The following is an 18,814-nucleotide window of genomic DNA, read 5'->3' on the forward strand; positions in this document are numbered from 1 at the left end:
AGCTGAGTCCCCTTAAAGGGACACTGCAGTGAATTCGTAAAACATCTGTTTGCGTTTACATTGCATAGACGGGCTCATATACACGTACATTGTATCGTTTATCGGGTCGATGAAGCAGTATTTAATTTAAGAGGCTTAAAAGAAGGAGGAATACTATGTGAAGTCTGGCGTTGGACGCTGCAACCACAGCAGGGGCGCAAAATAATGCAAACTGTTCTGGTCATCTCATTGGACGGTGTCGAGGCTTTTAAAACTCATGGATGCGCACTTGCGCCTGTGCCAATTATTTTTTCTTTTTGAAGAAACTTTTGTGCTATTGGGAACAAGTTTATGTGCCCGAATGTCCTTGGTGTTTTTGTTAACAATTGTCGACGTCAGTTTCGGTTTCGGTTACCTGCAACAACAGGCTTGGCATCGGACGTTATCGTTGGTCGCGCATTCTCGATATCCCAGGAATCGGCATACTGCGCGTCTGCCAAGCTTTCGGCTGCAAAATTGGTCAGATAAGCCTGCCAGCACCGCTTAGTATCATTATGGCCACCATAGCATCGTACCATTTAGCAGCCCAGACGTACGCAGTGGCTGCACGTCGTCCATTCATCGGAGACGTTCGACGGCGAGCTACTTCGCCCCCACCTTTCGAGCTTGCCCGGATTGTCCGTGTGTCGTAATAGGCGTGTTTACACCAGACCGACTGCCGGCTAATTCGGCACTGTGCCCTCAAGCTGTCGGTGCTTATGGCAATACCACGCCAACGAGAACTCGCCAGCGGGCCAGTGTCTGTCTGCACGCAATCTGCCAACTTGATTGTGCAGCAACGAAGGTTCCAGTGCAGAATCGTTAATGCGGTGTGATAACATTATACGACAAATTAACAAAAAATCGCATCGGATTTCGACCTCCATAATGAGGCGTGCTACATACAGCGCTCTAGACCACTCAACCAAACACTATAATTGCCGTTGAGAAAATAGTACGTATACGAATCTTGTGACTAAACCTGCATTTCGTACAGGCTTTTTATTGGTCCAACCACACAATTACGTGCAGCTTTACTGAGTATTTCTTCAATAACGATCCTGCGGCCAGTTTCCCCGAGCCCCCACAATTAGCAAATCACTAGCGACTGCGTTCTTTATACAGTAGAAGTGATCGCGAATTTATGATCGTGCTTCTGACTTGGCTGATGGTTCTCCTTCAGCTAACAGTCTTTCTGATACTGTGTTTATAGTATAAGGAAGGAAGGAAGGAAGAAAAACTTTGTTGAGTGCCTGCAACAGACACAGTGCGTACACAGCGCCCGGACGTAGCCACTCGTCGATCCCGACGTCACCCCTACTCGGACCACACCTTCGCTACTCCCTACGGGGTTGGACGCAGCTGCCCCATAAGGGAGGGCGTCGCCCCGCAGCTTTCTCTCCGGTGCTGCTTTTCGAGGGCCGCCAGGACCTGCTGGACGGCTGATAGTTGGGTGTCCTTGTCACAACTGCGCACTGCTTCCTGGATCCACGGCGGTAGGTCTGTCCTTGTTGCCGCCTCGTTAGGTCACATTTCACAGTCCCAGAGTAAGTGGGCGGTCGAGGCCCTAGCATTGCTACATAACACGCACGTGTCGTCCGTATAGCATAAGCACTTTCCTCACACTTCGGGCTGATCAGATACTTTGGCATTCCATTACAATGTGCTTGATTTGTTGTGTTTCTGCAGAGCATACTCATGCCCGACCGTGTCGCCAGTATTCGCTCACATCACTCCTTGTCGGGAAGCAGCCAGCTTTGGCCCCAATAAGCAACGCACTCCCTATAGTGTTATCCTAAAGATTATTTTGGTTGCCTGTTTTTTACGTTCTAAACGAAATTTTTATTACCTTCTTTTATGCCGACGTAACCTTCGCTGCTTCGTTTATTTTCTTTTCTAACGGCCTTTCGTTGTATGCTTTCCCCTGTAATATTCTATTTTGTCGTCACCTTTTGCGTCCTCTTCCCTGATTGAGTGTCCACGTTAAAGTACAGGTATACCTCCGCCTCTGTTGCGTCAGCAATGATTACTTGGAAGTGTAGGAGTGCGACACGTCCAACTGCTCGCCTACAACCACCCGCCGGTTGGATATACGTGCTATTCACTGAAAAGTAGCTGTAAAGTTCTTCGCTTGGCAACACAGGGAACGGCCACTGACGTGGCGCGGCTTGTGCCATTACACCCACACGCCGCACGTCGTCTGCTCCATTTCAGCTCGATTCTGAACGGGAGTGTCAACAGCGATGTTATTAATTGCACTCACATCGGCGCCGAGGCATTACTTTGCGTTCGGTAAGGTAGAGTTTAGAAGACGCCCAACACACATCGTGCGCTCAGTACGGACAAGTACCGCCATGCCGCGGAGCCCGACGTAACCAGCGACGGCACACTCATATGGTTGCCTGCATGCGTGCCTCTTCAGTGAATAGAACTTATACGTAGTTATTGTCGTAATTCGCTGTTTTCCACTCATTTTATCAACGCTTACATCAGCACTCGGCTACAAAGCTGAACTTCTACACAGACAAAAATTCCCCCGCATTTCCCCGAGGGGGAGAATGTGAAAGTGCGAATGCACGGTTGTCGGCCCGCTTGCGGCGCTTGCGCTCGGCCCCCGCAGCCCACCGCCTTCTCTTCCATCTCTTCCATCGGGTTTGTAGTATCACGTGTACACCACGCAGTTATCAAGCCGCTATAACGCCGCTGAGTCGCCAACGCACGCCGCTGACGACGTAGTTTGAATGCGTTAAAGATATAAGGCGCGTTACTCACTCTGATATCAGCGTGGCTTCCGTGGCTTAGTCGGTAGCGCGTCGCGCTGCGGCCGCAAAGTCCTCGGATCGAAACCTGGCGCCGGATGCTGTTTCTTTTTTAAATGTAGAGGAGCACTGCGGACGCCAACGCCGCCGACGCCGCCGCCGCCGCCGCCGCCGGCGGTGGATGGTTTGGGGTCGCTTATAAAGAGCATTCGCTCTTAAAAAAAGTTAAATCGTACACAGTCAAGTTCTTGACGACGCCTTCGGGGCCATTGATTGAGTGGTTTATCGACGAAAATAAATTTCTTGAAATTAGTTATACATTGACTACAGGGATAAGCGTTACCGCGATAAACTTTTTTGGTAAAAGGTTGATTGTAATGTATTTGGAACTAAACAATTTCATCTAGTTGTGGCATATAGCGCTACCAAATATTTCCCGGAAATATGGTTTTTATGTCGAGTTAGAGAGTAAACGAGCGAATTGAAGGTTGATTGAGAGATCTGGTAATACACGAGATTGTCTCGAAGTTAAATAACTCAAAGTAGCTCCTATAAAATATTCATCAAATATGTTTACATTTACGTTTTCTTACACCTGCAGGGCTGTTTACATTATTGCGGTAACATTAAAAATGCTTACCTAGCGTCTGCACACGAGCATAAAGAAGTAAGTTAGCATTACGAACGGCGATCAATGACGCGTTGAAAGTGTCCTAGACTATTTACGAGACCGATCGCCACCGCGGTGGTTCTTTGACTAAGGCGCAGGTTGGAATGCCAGCCGCTGCAACCGTTCTTATGGAGGCGAATAATAAAAACGCATTGGGACGTGACATCTGCCCACGGTAAAGCTCATCAGGTGGTCTAACTCAATGTACAGACTTTCATAGAGCACGCTTCAGAGCCCAGCCGCATTCCTTTGGCGCAAAAGCAAAACCAGAAAACCTCAACTAGGCAGACTCAAACGCTTGTAATCGTTACGTTGGACTGGTTAATACAGTTAAGCAAGTATACGACGCAACCGCGCATTTAGGCAGTCTCCAAAGCTTGCAATTGCTCCTTTCTTTTGATGAAGGCAAAATACTAAGACACTTGTGGCACGTGACTTCGGTGCACGTTTAAGGTCACCAGGTGGTTCATAAACCTCTACACAGCACGCTTTATAGCACCAGCGTAGCCTCGGTATAATGACCAAACCTTGAAAACTTGAACGTGACAGATAGAAAGCTCATTCTCCTTGTATTCGACCTATAAGTGCAAGTGAAACACTTATAAGGCGCAACCGTGCAGTAAGGCGGCTTCCAAAACTTACATTTCTTCGCCTGCGAACCGTTGTGCGTTCCCAGCTGGCGCCTCTCTTGCGGTAGATGCACGTATCGTATCGTGACCCCAGCGCCCGTGTTTGTCGCCAGTAAAGAAGTCGGTAGTCTTATCAGGCCATGTACGATACGCTGAAAACAACGCACGTGAACGTGCTGGCGACCCGACGGGTGGTATGCTCCAACATCGTTTCCTGTGCGGCTTGCGAGAGCTATTACTAGCACTTATACGATGCCGTTGCCCGAACACATGTAAGGACAAAGGCGCTGGCGCCCGCATTGAGGCATGGTTTATCAGAACTTGCCTGCGCTGGGGCCAAAACAATATAGCTCATTTATTGCCGGAAGTGGCAGCAACAAAGCCAGCATTTCCAGAAATAAGTTAGCCGAACGCAATAATGCAGTGCTTGAACTTAGGTTCGATTCAGGGACGATAATTATGCTTTTATAACAGAGGCGAAACATTGGATTATCGGTGCAGCCGCGCCTAACCTTTCTACGGTAACAGCGGGAGCGACAATTAAAAATCGTCCTCTCCCTTACGCCCCTGCATCCGACATACTTATCATTATTCTTCCAACCTGAGTGCCTCTCTTGCGACAGGGGCCAGGGTAGCAAACATGGCTCTACCACCGATTATACTGCCTACCTCTCCATTAGTTAATTTCTCCTCCTCCTCCTCCTCCTCCTCCTCCAACTTCTCCTTATCCTCCTCCATCCTTCTCGACGTCATCCTCCTCCTCGTACCCGTCATCATCACAATTGTAGTGGCGGCAGCTTCACCCGCTAACAGCGCCACTATCATCATCACGTCCGGGTCACCAATTAATGTGGGCGCCGATGTGGTCGTGCGGCTGACCCTACATTTATTTCCAGAGGAGAATTCGGTGGCAGCAGAAGCCCCGCGAGTCGGGGAGCGCCCGTGGAATGCGGCCGAGCAGCGCTGAAGCCGGGGTGTTCTTTGACTCGCGGGGCTTCTGCTGGCATCGAATTCTCCTCTGCAAATGAATGTAGGGTCAGCCGCACGACCACATCGGCGCCCACATTAATTGGTGACCCGGATGTGATGATGACAGTGGCGCTGTTAGCGGGTGAAGCCGCCGCCACTACACAATCATCGTCATTGTCGTCTTCATCGTCGACCCGCCGTGGTGGCTCAGTGGCTAAGGCGTTGCGCTGCTGAGCACGAGGTCGCGGGTTCGATTCCCGGCCGCTTTTCTGATGGAGGCGAAAAGCAAAAACCTTCGTGTGTTCGAGATTTCGGCGCACGTTAAAGATCCCCAGGTGGTCAAAATTAATCTGGAGCCCTCCACCACGGCGCGCGTCATCGCCTGCTTTGCGTCGGCGCGTTAAACCCCACAATCAATCAATCAAATCAATCATCGTCGACACCACCACCATCACCATCGTCTTTCGAGTAGCGACGTAAAAGTGAGTGAGTGTTCAGCATGATGACGCTTCTCAACGTATTTTCGGAGCCTTTCAGATTCAAAAGTCCCGACTAACGATTCAACTTGGATGTTACAAACGGACGATCACAACGACTTTTCTAATCCAAGTATCCGTCCGCTTCGCAATTAGGATATGGCAGCATAGAAATGGGATACTTCAATACACGCCTTTCAGTTCGGGCGACAGGAGGAAATGTTGGTCTCGCTTCAACGCTGCATGTGTTTTCGCTCCCGTACGGAGAATTTTAAATGGTGGCTACAACAGAAGATCCGCTGTGTCTTAATAAAATTGCTCGGCCGACTTAACGTGCCTTAAAGGCGAAAGCTGGCGGTACTTTCTAACTTTTTTTTTTTTACTGCTTCATCGTATTTGCGTCTCTTTTTTAGCTTTCATTTCGTAGTTCTTTACCGTGAATTGCTTGGACCGGATCCTTTCCTCCTGCACCGTATTTGTCGCTCTTTCTTCGTTTTCGTTTCTTCCCCTTACGGCGCAAATTACGTCACCAATCACGTTCGAACACGCTACAACTTCCGTAAAATCAGGTTTCTGCGCGGCTTCTGTGCACCTGGTCTACTCACGTGCCATCACGACGAGGTGTTACGCTGCACGCACTATTCTACAGCTTTTCCGTTTCCAATTCATAGTTTTGTGAATTTTGTGAAGCGAGATTACTCCCTCCCCGAATCCCCGAAGTGGTTAAGTGCCTCGAAGAGAGGAACAGCAACGACAACAACTTTTGCAACACCGCTTGCAGCGTGTGAGTAACGCCACTCGGAAGATCCGGATTGCGACACTGTATGTAATGTTTTCTCGTGTTGAAATGTGTTTCCTCTCGCTATTGTGCAGAAGCCCACCAATAAAAGTATCTGCTCCTTTCGGTGCAAATGTCGACAAATGACTATAGTCTTTCGTCGACATTTGCCAAGTTAATGCCCCCCCCCCCATTTGCTTTCCCGTTCACCTCTCATGCTGTTCTTCTCCCGTCCCACGCCTCCCAAGGTAAACACGCCGGAGGTTTGCTGAAGTCAATTTAAATTCACCGCGTTCAACCGCTCCAGGCCGGGTGTCTCGATGCCAGCGCTGCCGTACGGCGGAGACGCGCGTAAATCGAGGCACCCTACTTCAACCTTTACAGGGCCACGTTGCCCTTCTCCACGTGCGTTCGAAACGGAACGTGGAACCTATCTAGTGGAACCTTTCGTAACTGTTGCCGTTTGAGTTCTTCAAATGCCGCCAGAAGCTATAGTGGCTCGGGCGACAGCAGGCGACGGAGTGATTTTTTCTCTGCAGTGGAAGTGGTATTTCATTTGATCAAGCATCCATTTTATAAAGGAACACTACAAATATCACTTATGTATTGAATTTCTGCCTCATATTTGAGTAATGTCTTGTTCTGTTTCAACAGTGTTGACAAGTATGAACATTTCCACCGCATTGGACGTTTAAATTTGGCTGTGGGTATATAAACCTATTGTGCATCTTCTATATCACTTTGGCCGGGCGGCTGAATCGAGTTACTGACAGACATACGGGCAGACATACAGGGAGACCACAATTTCCGCGTTTAAGTAACCAAGAAAGACTATCGTCTTTAAAATATAGCGCAGGTAGAGCATTGGGCTAGTCAAAGTCAAAGTCAAAGTGAGTTTTATTTACATCGTCAAAAAGAACGATGTGGAGACCGGAGTACGAGTCCCACCGGTCACACGTGTGTTTTTCTTTTACTCGTTACACCGGCAGCCATTTTCTTGACGGGACGACGACGACGACGACGACGACGACAGACAGACAGACAGACAGACAGGCAGGCGGGCAGGCGGGCGGGCGGGCGGGCGGGCGGCGGCGGCGGTTTTTCGCAGAATAAGGCACCTAAGGCTGCCGCCTTAAACTTTCGTTAGGCCGAGTGAGCTTGTACTCATTCAGGGTTTAAAAATGCCCTTTACAAAGCAGACATTCGTTTTACGTGAACGTTTTGCACCTTTCCGTTATTGAAAAAAAAAAAAAAAAACTAATGATTTGGCCACACATCTGTGTTTACGCAATTGTTTCTGTTGGTGAAATTGCTGGTGCACCCAAATAATGAGTCTCCGGTGAACTTATAAATTAATGCGGAGCTAACGATCTGAACGGGAGCACCGACAAGTTGGCAAGTTGGTATAAAGACATTGTTACTGAAACCGCAGAAAAACGCAGGACAAAGAGAGGAACTACACAGGTTGAATGGGGATAAAATCGGCGCCCCGACCTAAATAATGCAGCCAATGATTAAGACGCGGTATAAATGAACAAACGACCATCTAGGAATACGTTGCGTAAGTTCTCGGAATGCTGAAGTTCAAGGGCGTCGAGACAATTTTAACGGAGGGGAAGATGAGAGCGTGTAACTTGTAACTTGTAAATGAACCATTGCAACATACCGAACGTCGCGAGTTCACTTCTTAGGTAATCAAAGTGTCGGGCGAAAGTTTGGAAAATTCTGTTAATGAGGTTTCGAATTACGCGGGCGGTTGTATTTTTACGCGGAGCCGGTTTTTGTTGAGATGACTTTTATTAAAGCGTTGTTGCTATGAAGGCGTGCTCCATGAAACGTATACCACGATTACACGCAACTGACACTGTGAGTCATCGCTGCCTTTGACATGGAAGCCAAAATGAGGGTGTCGAATTTTGTTATATTTCTTGAGCGTTTTGTATTTGAGAGACAGAATAACGTGGTGAAGTGCTATTTGTTTTGTGTCGTCTCCGGGGGAAGTTTTTCATGGTACCTATAAACATCAGATTAAAGCGGTCTTGAGGGAAGGCGATTATCACACACGCCGTTCGGCCCTCCTGCAATGGGGTAAGTGCGTCGAAATATTATATCTCAAATTCAAAGTGCGGACCCGTGTACACAGAAAGCAGTTTAAACAGTGGGCACACTTATCAGCTTCCATTAAATTGTTAGTGTAAGGTAATTCCGTGTACACACTAAACATTTTTGCACGCTTAAGGGTGCGGAAAGGGTGCATTTAACATTTTACACCCTTTTTGCACCTTTTAAGGACCATAATTTAGCTCTGGCACCCTAACATGAGGGTACTTCAAAATAAAGGGTGTAAACAGTCGTTTAAAAGGGTGCAACAGCAGCCGAAAAGGGTGCTGATTGGTATTTATGGACGATTAGGGTGTTCACCACAGCACCCTATGTTTTGGGTATTAAAACAAAGGGTGCGAATATGCTGGTAGAAGGTGCAAAATTGCACAAAACATGCTTAATGTTTAGATCCCACTGTGCACTACATCACAAGGTTTATTTGCATCACAAAGTTTATTTCGATATTTGGGTATACGGGAGGAGAACGCTACTAAATGACTCTTGTAGTCCCATAAATAAAATTTTTACGCCAGGCATCGATGTCTTCAACGAAATTGAATTTACCTAAGAATTAGTTCTCGTATAATTATGCAGTAACACTGCTGACGCGAATCTGCGCAGTCTCTGAATGATGGGTTCGCATTTTATGATAAACAAACAAGCATTGAATCATTTTTTAACTGTTCATTAAAATCTTGTTTCACTAACGAAAAATAAAAAAAACAAATGGAACAGTATACAACCAAAAATGAAGGCGTTTACGATAAGATCTCTCTTTGCCAAATTCAATAAAAAGCAGCAACGGCACCGACGTTCAAACAGGAAAACATATCAGCCCTCGCTTATTACGAACATCGACACAATAACACTCCCCCTTGCACAGCCTTGCACTGAGCACAGCACAACCTTGAACTGTGGCATCTGTATCATCATTCCGTCGTTCCCTGTTCCTCTCCTATCCTACCAGCACAATCATAGCCCCTCTGACAACAGTCATTATCGTCGCTCAGTGGAGTTATAACGTACTAGCAATCATAATTTTATTCCATTATTATTGTTAGCGACCGTCAATAATGTGTACAAATGCAATAAACAGACAACCTAGTTTCTCCTGCACAAACAACGCTGGAGTACAAAGCAGATATCAAAAGAAAACAAAAGTTGGGGAGGGAGGGGCATGAAATCGGGCGCTAAATCAACAGACGCCAAATATTAATACGACTACTTGCACTACAACACTGCCAAATTTCATTGCGCAGTGTTATCTTACCATCTGCTGCTTTTTTTAAACGTTCAAATCGAGCGCCAAAAGCTTCAGTTCGCGTTTCATGTTTGTAAACTTTAAATATCTAAGTTTCTTTATTATAATACAGACAATAAATAATAAACTTAAAGATTGTTATATTCAGTAAAAGAGGCAATTATCTATTGTTGTCGTTTTAATTTGTTTACGCAACTCCCTGCCAATGGCCGGAACGCTGAGTACGGCGCGCGGCGGCGTTGCCGGATTCCGGAACAGATACCCCGTGACCCGTCTTTCGGCGATTGTTTACTGTGGTGTGCCGTTAAAGAAGCTCAGTTATTATGATTAATTGGGCCCCTCGTCGTCTTCGGTTATGTCTGTCGTATTCGACTTCGCGGTGAAGTACCGTAAAAACCCGCGTATAATACGAGATTTTTTTCCAAATTTTACTATGTAAAATTTGTGCCTCGTATTATATGTGGATCCCAAAGTTTTCAGCCGAAAATTTGCACTTTCGGTTTCAGCGGACGGTGCGCCATCTTGCGGTGCCGTTAGCTGGCTGCTGCTTCTCTCAGCCGGCGCCATTTTGATTGTTTTGATGGATCGGCACGTTCACCGCAAGTCTATCACGATGTCGGGTGCACGACGGCAGTATTCGGCTGCAATTAACAGAAAAGTTATTTTATGTGCCGAGACCATCAGGAATTGCGCCGCAGAACGGCAGTTCGGCGTCACCGAAGGCAGCATTCGCGGGTGGAGAAAGCAACTGGTGCTTGACGGGATAAAATCTGTATGGTGTCGGCGGCCTGGAGCACTGTTTGGGGTTCCCGTCAGTGCTCGTGTTGGACGCCTTTCGCTGCCGGCTGGCCGATTCCGTGAAGAAGTTGTTGCGCGAACCCCGCACCGAACTCATTGTCATTCCAGGAGGACTGACATCCCAGCTGCAACCGCTAGACGTTTGCATCAACAAGCCTTTCAAAGACTGCATCAGGTCCTGCTACCAACAGTGGATGAGGTCAGGAGACCCGTAAGTGACAGCTACCGGATGGCGGACGCGGGCTTCTCCAGCGGTGCTTTGTGGCTGGATCGCGGATGCGTGGGCCAGCATCCCTGAGGAGCTCGTCAGTCACTTTTTTAAGAAATGCGGCATCCCGAACGCCCTTGATGGCACTGAGGACCACTTTCTGTGGGAAGACATTTCCAACAAGGCGACTTCAGGAGACAGCGGCAGCGAACCTGACGATGACTGAACAGACGTCGGGAGACAGTGCCAGCGAAAACTGACAATGACTTAAAGGTAACTGCAGTGCAAATAAACGTTTTCTGTGCTCTTTACCTCGCATTATATGGGGATGAATTTTTTTTTCTGATTTTGATGTCCCCGAATTACACCTCGTATTATACGCGGGTCCGTATTATACGCGGGTTTTTACGGTATTTGAGAACAACTTTGCCACCTGAAGACGGCTAATTTCGTTTGGCGCTTGCCCCTGAACGTCGCTCGCTCGTCTGCGTCGTTTCCTCTCAGGTAAGCTGTCTCGTCACATTTGCCGCCTTTCTTGTCACTGGATGTCGTTTGTAGCTGTCATCGCCGCTTTAAGGATTACCCCAACTCTCTAAAACCAAATTTGACAACCCAGCGAGTGGTGTTCTTGCTTCGCTGTTGTGGCCATTGAAAAAACAACAAAGAAGCGTGGTTACTTGTCATGGTGGCGAGTCCCACGGCATTCGCTATTCACAACATAAAACAAAACGTAGACCGATCTCCTTACGTTGTGTTTATTCCATTTGGAAGAACAAGATAATAGCGTTACTAAAATCAAAGGCTGAGCGTAGAAGATCGTGGATAGGGAGGGACGGGTTTTGTAAATTTGAGTCGCAGTGACGTCCGGACGAGAAGAGTCGATAATCATTTTTGCTAGGTAATATCGAATGGATGGATTTGAGTATTGTTATCGAAGCGTACGGATGTGAGGACGCGTGTGAAGACAGAATTTCAGTATCCCGCCTGGATGTACGTTAATCACAACCAATCCCCCCTTACTTTTAGTTTTAGTCGCCGACGGTGCCTTAACACATGAGTCTTTGAAAGATAGTCTTCTGCTCTCTCTATGCGTGGTTAGAGATGCAACGTTCAGCAATAAAGGAAGACTCCAGGACTCTAAGGAAGACCCCAGGGATACCAACACTGGGTTCGAAGGAGCCACATCTTCTTGTTCAGTGCTGGTATCCCTGGTATGGGTAAGGTGGCGGCGGTGATCGAGGAATGCTTGGCATGGCCTCCTGCGATGACCTCCGTGGCCGGTTCATGGGCACGGCGTCGCCGACAGCGCTGTATCCCGGCATTCCACCCACGTAATACGCCTGCAGCCTCTGGCTCTGGTATCCGTGATCTTCCTCCTCGGGGTGTGGCGCCAGGGCCGGTGACCAAGAGTGGAACACCGCGGCACCTTGGGGAACGCCCGGATGGGCAGCGCCGCCCCGGACTCCGCCAGAGGGGTAGGACGGTGGGTAGACAATGGCGTACGTTCCTGGGGCCTGGGTTACGTTAGTGGTCTCCGCAGGAGACGGGTTCCTGGTTTGCGTGGATGCCGGCCGGCTTATGCTTTGTCGCTCTCGGCGGCTCAGGATGCTGGGAGGCGGTAACAGTGGCTCCCTCTGCGAGGCATACGGGAAGAGCACGCAGTGAATATAGACCGTTTACAGCGAGCAGTTAGTCCCACGTATACCAGATAGCAATAGCGCTACACTCGCTACTAGTGGCCTAAACGTACTTCCATTTCAGTTTCTGCCATGAACCGCCATGGTCAGCAGTGTGCGAGTTGTTAGGAAAATATAGAAGGCAATTAGAAACGCCATACTGCTATGCTGTCGACGCAGTCGGAGCTCATGTTGGTCGTTGCGACGTGAAATAGAGCGTTCGCGGAAGCCCTCGAATGTGCGGAACCATGCGAAAGCCCTAGAGCGCCGCCGCCACAAGCATGATTCTACCATTCCCTCCCCACTTACCGTTCCCTCTGTAGACCTTGCGTGTAGAGTTAATTACGAATGTTATTCCAGACGAAGCGTGGAAAAGCAGCGAGAACACGCTTGCATTTACCGATCATAACTGCGGCTCAGAATGTATGGTTGTCCTCATTTTTCACCCTCTGGGAGCATAACGTACCTTGAAAGCCACCCTAGATCTAGGACTCCATTATCTGTGAAATCGTCAGCCGTAAATTTTGTAGCGATAGTTTTGTTAACGTAGAAGCGGAATAGCCTCTCACAGTTGACAGTCAAACCGGATCACTGCAGCTTTTTCATCTCACGTCGAAACATTAAAAAACGAGCATGGGAAACACGTAACTTTCACACCCGAATACCCAAGCACGGTTATTAGAGCTCTTCATATTCATAAAATCGTGCCGCCACAGCCAACCATTTTAGCGTACACTGCAAGGGAAACCTTTCCAAAAAGCTTACATATTCCATGATGTTACAGCCATAGGCATTGCTTCTGTTAAAAAGTACGTAGAAAAGAAAACACTGAAGCTTTCAGGTAGCTTTATGTTGGACGACCCGCGCGAACAAGGAAACGGGCGACGGACGCCAACGAAGACATCGGTCATACAGCATTTCTGGGTGATTTTTCGTGGCTAAGTCACCTCCGAAGGTTTACAAACACTACCTAGTCGGAAGCTAAGTCGCCATTTTCAGAACAGCTTGAAAGGAATGGTTAAATTCGCCATCAAACCGGGCCAGCGCTCGCCGATGCGCACGGGAACCAACAAAGGCCACGACGAGAAACGCGTTCTATAGAAGGCCAGCTATGGAGAATGACGTCACATCATCCAACATGGCCGCGCTCGGGGAACCAGCCTGTAAACCGTCTATAGGCTTCGACAACCTTTTGTAGGGTGTAGTGTAAGGGAACTGACAAACAGATGCGCGACAAAGCGCGCGGCTCAGAATCCCAGGGAGATTGAAAAGTAGCAGGGGTTTTTCTCACACCCTTCGGTAATTCCGTTTTTTAAAGCTGTTGCGTCAATCGCACGAGGGTGGCAGATTGGATAAAAAAAGTTTATCCTATTAGGTCAGTCTTTATTTTTTTTATTTTTTTTTGAAAAAATGTCCATTTATGTTGTTACAAATGAGCGATTGAATGTGTTAACATTGCCAATCACGCATTTTTGTGCGAAAAGAAGACGTAACATGGTTACTACTCTGGAGCACTAAAACTACTCTGAAGCATTAAAATGTAGATTCCTGGAGTTTTACGCCTCGAGCTCACACCTCACCTGGGCTGACAGGCAGGCCTAGGTGTAGTACTGCGGATTAATTTATTCCACCTAACGGTCTTTATTACACGAGAAATCATGATACGCAAGGGTTGTCCATCACGTTGGTTTTTCATTGAAGCTTTATACTTGATTCAAACCTCAACGCATCCACTCCAGGTAGGCTAAAAGGGCTAAAAGTAAGGGACGCTAAGTAACACCGGTGGGCCTGCGTTGCCTATTTCGGAAAGTAAATACAGACTGGGGGCAAAAGAATCGGAATCACCTGGTAACAAGGCTATAATCGTGGTGGGGAGACGGTTAGCGACTGAATAACGCAATGGGTGAGGTTGTAGAGATAAAAATTAGCAGTGGCTTAGCTCGGCTATGCCAGGATATACGCAGCGTGAGCTGAGGCTCAGCTGGTTATTCTTAGGTTTCCTGGCAGTCTAGGATTAGCCTATTACCATGCTTACTGCCGCTAAAACGATTTCCAATCCAGTCTAATCCAATCCAATTCAATCCAATCCAGTCCATTCCAGTCATAGCTCCTCGCGTATGCGCTGCACGGCTCACCAGGAGCCACGCGAAACGGCTATCAAGCGGCTCCGGCGCAGCGTCAGACTTGGCTGCTGCGCAACAGAGGCACACAGCTAGGCACGCGCCGGCGCCAGTGCGTCTGCCGTGGCTATGATGTCACTCCTCTGGAATGCGCAGACCGGCGATTGTGCAGACCCAATACTCTACACACCCGTACTCCAATTGGATTGGATTTCAATCCAACACAATCCAATTTAACCCAAGCCAATACAAGCCAAGCCAATCCGATCCAAACCTATCCACTGCTCCTCGCGCTTGCGCAGAGCGGCCCTTGACGGCACACGCGAAACTGCTCAACCTCGGCCAGTCTAGCTTACGCTAGAAAAAAATTGGGCCCATCTCCCCGCGAGGGAACTGGAGTAAATGCTTCGCATAGGGGGTGGGTGTATCGCGTTAACGTTTAGTGTTTGGGGAGTTTGTGGTAGTTAATGCGTTGTATCAGCAGCTTCTTTACGTAGTTTGAATGAGTCAAGGATATAAGGCGCGTTCGTAGCCTTTCATTCTGTGTCGGTTTTGTGGCGCAGTGGGAAGAGCACCATGTACGTCGCGTTCCACCCACAGGTAGTGAATGCGTTGTATCAGCAGCTTCTTGACGTAGTTTGAATGAGTCAAGGATATAAGGCGCGTTCGTAGCCCTCCATTCTGTGTCGGCTTTGTGGCGCAGTGGGTAGAGCACCATGTACCTTGCGTTCCGCCCGCAGGGTCGTGGGATCGAAACCAGGCGCCGCTAAGTATTATTTTTTTATATAGTGTAGGGGGAGGGGTGCGGACTACTACGGACAACTAGAACGGGTGACATCGTGAGTTAAAGAAATGCTCTGCATTTAAAAGGAAGAGGAAGAAGGAGAACAGTGACTCGCCGATGAGGAGGACGATGATCGCTGATGCTGCTCTCCTCTGTGGCTCTCGGCAGGGGAGCATGCGCAACAGCATATGTACGCGGCTCCACCCAAGCCGGTCAACAGCAGACCCGCCATGCCGAACCAGAAGATGAGCTGGGTCAGCAGCGTCGTGTCGCCCATGAAAGTCCAGGCTACAAGCGTTGTCAGGAGAGGCGAGAGAACAGTACACATGAGGGGAAGCAAAACAACTAGAAAATACGCACGCAGAAAAATTCCGCTTAACTACAGAACAGCGCATATACAGTAGATCCGGGCATGGGAGTACAGTCGATTCCCGTTAATAGACAGACAGGCAGACAGAAAAACTTCATTTGGCTACAGCTGGGGCGATTAGGCCGGCTATGTCTCCTCCGTCGTCCGCCGGGCAGCAGGGCCCCTTCTGAACAGGGGTTCGTGCGGTCGGCCAAGCGGGCCAGGTCTTGTTGGACTTGGGGTTTAGGTGACGCAGGGTGGCCTCCCAGCACTCCTGGCTGGTGATGGTAAGGAGAATGAGGTGGGATCGGTGCCTGTATAGTGGGATGCTATCACAGAGAATTTTAGCATTTCGTGTGTTCCGTCCTTTTTGTGGGTACCGCCAGTACCGAGACCGGAAGCAATGCGCAAGTGCCCAGTCGAGTCCCCGTCAACACGGTACGAACGGAAAGGACGAAAGATACGGAATGCAAAAACTCCCTAATACGAAGTCCACGGGGACCGCAAAACACTTCGAGTTAACAAAACTTTGAATTAAACAAAAACACAAAAAGGGCCCATCTCCCCGCGAGGGGGACTCGAGTAAATGCGTCGCATAGGGGGTGGGTGTATTGCGTTAACATTTAGTGTTTGGGGAGTTGGTGGTAGTGAATGCGTTATATCAGCAGCTTCTTGACGTAGTTCGAATGAGTCAAGGATATAAGGCGCGTTCGTAGCCTTTCATTCTGTGTCGGTTTTGTGGCGCAGTGGGAAGGGCACCATGTACCTCGCGTTCCGCCCACAGGCAGTGAATGCGTTGTATCAGCAGCTTCTTGACGTAGTTTGAATGAGTCAAGGATATAAGGCGCGTTCGTAGCCTTCCATTCTGTGTCGGCTTTGTGGCGCAGTGGGTAGAGCACCATGTACCTTGCGTTCCGCCCGCAGGGTCGTGGGATCGAAACCAGGCGCCGGTAAGTATTATTTTTTTATATAGTGTAGGGGGAGGGGTGCGGACCTGTTGTTGAGAGCGAGGAGGGTAGCGTGATGCGGGAGAGGAGGAGTGGGGGAGAGGGCGCACCTGGAACGGCTGTTGCGGACGCCGAGGCACGCCAACGCCGACAACGCCGGGTGACATCGTGAGTTAAAGAAATGCTCTGCATTTAAAAAAACAGCATTGTTACTGGCTTCATCAACATGTCTCCCTCCTTAAATTCGTTCGAAATCTCGACCTTCGTCGCCAAGTCGAGCATACAACACGGGTTGCCGTGATAGTTGAGACTTACGGTTAAAATCGAAGCCTGGAGCGTTCGTTATACAGACTGCTTACGCGGTGCTGTGCGCAACAGAAGGTTGAGGACCTGACAAGAGGGAGAGGCATACGCTGACGCGAGTCTCAACTGGCCTCGCGCTGGCTGAGTTGCGATGGCAACCGACATCAGTACAGAATACAGCGCTGTTTTTGCGCTTGAAACATTTCAATTTTATAAAGGATTCATGGGGAACTGGTGAAACGGAAGCTATTCAAATAGCTTCCAATTAACTTATGGAACGGGTATTAGCTTTGAATTATCTAGCACTTTCTTCTATAGAATTGCATGTAAAATTGCCGGGACCAGCAAATCCTTCCAATTACCCGTTCAACCCAAATAAGAGACTTCGAATTAACGAGAGTCTACTGTAGTTGAAATTACTCCTCCTCTCCACGTCCTCTCTTCCTCTAGCCCCTCCGTACACCATACCCTGTTCGAAGGTCAAATTCTCCCTCCTCTTCTTTCCGCTGTGCTTATTGTTTTCCTTTTCTTTTAGGTAACTCCGACTTCTATTCCGCCCTTCTACTTCTATCCTGTTCGGTTTGAATTCAAGTCGTATCTTTCCCTGGAGGAGAAAGAAAGAGCGAGAGAGATTGAAGGAAGGACACAGAGGCATAGATAGGCATATGGGCGGTCCGGCCGCCGACTGATCGGTCAAGGGAGACGGTTTGATCGACGAGCCGCGTGCCGCACAGCACACTACGTCTTTTCTCACTGGAATGTTTAAGGTGAGAGGAAGGTCGGTGTTTTAGTTGACAACCGCAGACTACGTGGTAGAGTGGGCCGAGACTGCTGCAGGGCCTATACTCCCGGGAGTACTGAGTTAATCGTACGGGGTCGGGAAAGTGTTTGTCTGCAGCCAACTTGGCGTGTTTTCCCGCCTTTTTGAGAGGTTGAGTTGGACAGGGGTGATTTCTTCGCAAATTACGACCTGTCTTGGGTAAATCGCATCTTCCTGAGCCCACAGGGCAGCGGCGTGGGATAGTTGTTGCAGTGGCGAGTGGAAGGAGCGCAGTCCATGGACAATTCTAACTACTCGATGGGAAATTTTCAGGAAGAGCAGTCTCGCCGGGGTGACCGTTCCCTGCCGCGTATCTTCTGCAAGGTTCCCGGGAGTCAGTGATGACTGTGACGACTGTGGTTTGGACGATGACATGGAAGATAGCTTTCTTTTGCTTCCAGAATGGTAGCAGCCTTCAGTGTCACACTGCTTAGATGCTGATTCTTAGATGAGAACACCGCAACTATAGCTCCCCGTTACCCAAAGTTTGAGGCTCCAGCCGCATAGGCAGCCTAGAATATGTAAAGGGCTTCAGCCCTGGCTGTTTTCCTCTCCTCGTTGTGCATGGGGTGAATGTTTCTCCAGATAATGGATAGACGAATACCTTGGCCGCAGATAGAGAGGAAAGATGCATCATCTTCTATCGTTGGTAGAAACGGGGCCTTTTAGGCTGCATCGATTTGATCGAGGACTCGGGTTCGATTGCCGGTCGCGGCGGCCGCTTTTCTGACGGAGGCGAAAAGCAAAAACGCCCGTGTGCACGAGATTTCGGTGCACGTTAAAAACCCCCATGCGGTCAAAATTACTCCGGAGCCTTCCACTACGGCGCGCGTCATTGCCTGCGTTGCGTCGGCGCGTAAAGCCCTATACAATCAATCAATTAGGCTGCATCTGGCGATTGGCTCGTCAAAATGTAGCTTTCACCTGATGTGCTAGCATGCGCGGATGCGGTGCTCTCTTGGCTCGACCTGAGGTTCTCAGCAAGGTAACCTGGTAGGCAATACCGCAAGTTGGGCTAGTTGGTACATGATTGAAAACTTCAAAGAGCACAAATACAGGAACGACACACACGAGCGCTTATTCGCAACTACCGATTTATTGGAAAAACACAAAATTTATACACGAACACAAATCATAGATTACAGA

At 48.7% G+C, this 18,814-nt stretch overlaps 1 protein-coding gene across 1 annotated transcript in view; it reads right to left on the reverse strand.

Annotated features, from left to right (window-relative positions):
* LOC144161990 (uncharacterized) overlaps positions 1 to 4,332 on the reverse strand; it is a 33,969-nt gene extending 29,637 nt beyond the window's left edge. The window contains exon 1 of the mRNA XM_077692528.1: positions 4,090 to 4,332. Coding sequence (XP_077548654.1) covers positions 4,090 to 4,091 — 2 coding nt within the window. The 5' untranslated portion in view covers positions 4,092 to 4,332. The remainder of the gene's footprint in view (positions 1 to 4,089) is intronic.
* Between the last annotated feature and the right edge of the window lie 14,482 nt (positions 4,333 to 18,814).

Source organism: Haemaphysalis longicornis, unplaced genomic scaffold (genome assembly GCF_048455015.1).
Source record: "Haemaphysalis longicornis isolate Haplotype H1 unplaced genomic scaffold, Haemaphysalis longicornis Haplotype H1 scaffold_12, whole genome shotgun sequence".
NCBI classification, from domain to species: Eukaryota; Metazoa; Arthropoda; class Arachnida; order Ixodida; family Ixodidae; genus Haemaphysalis; species Haemaphysalis longicornis.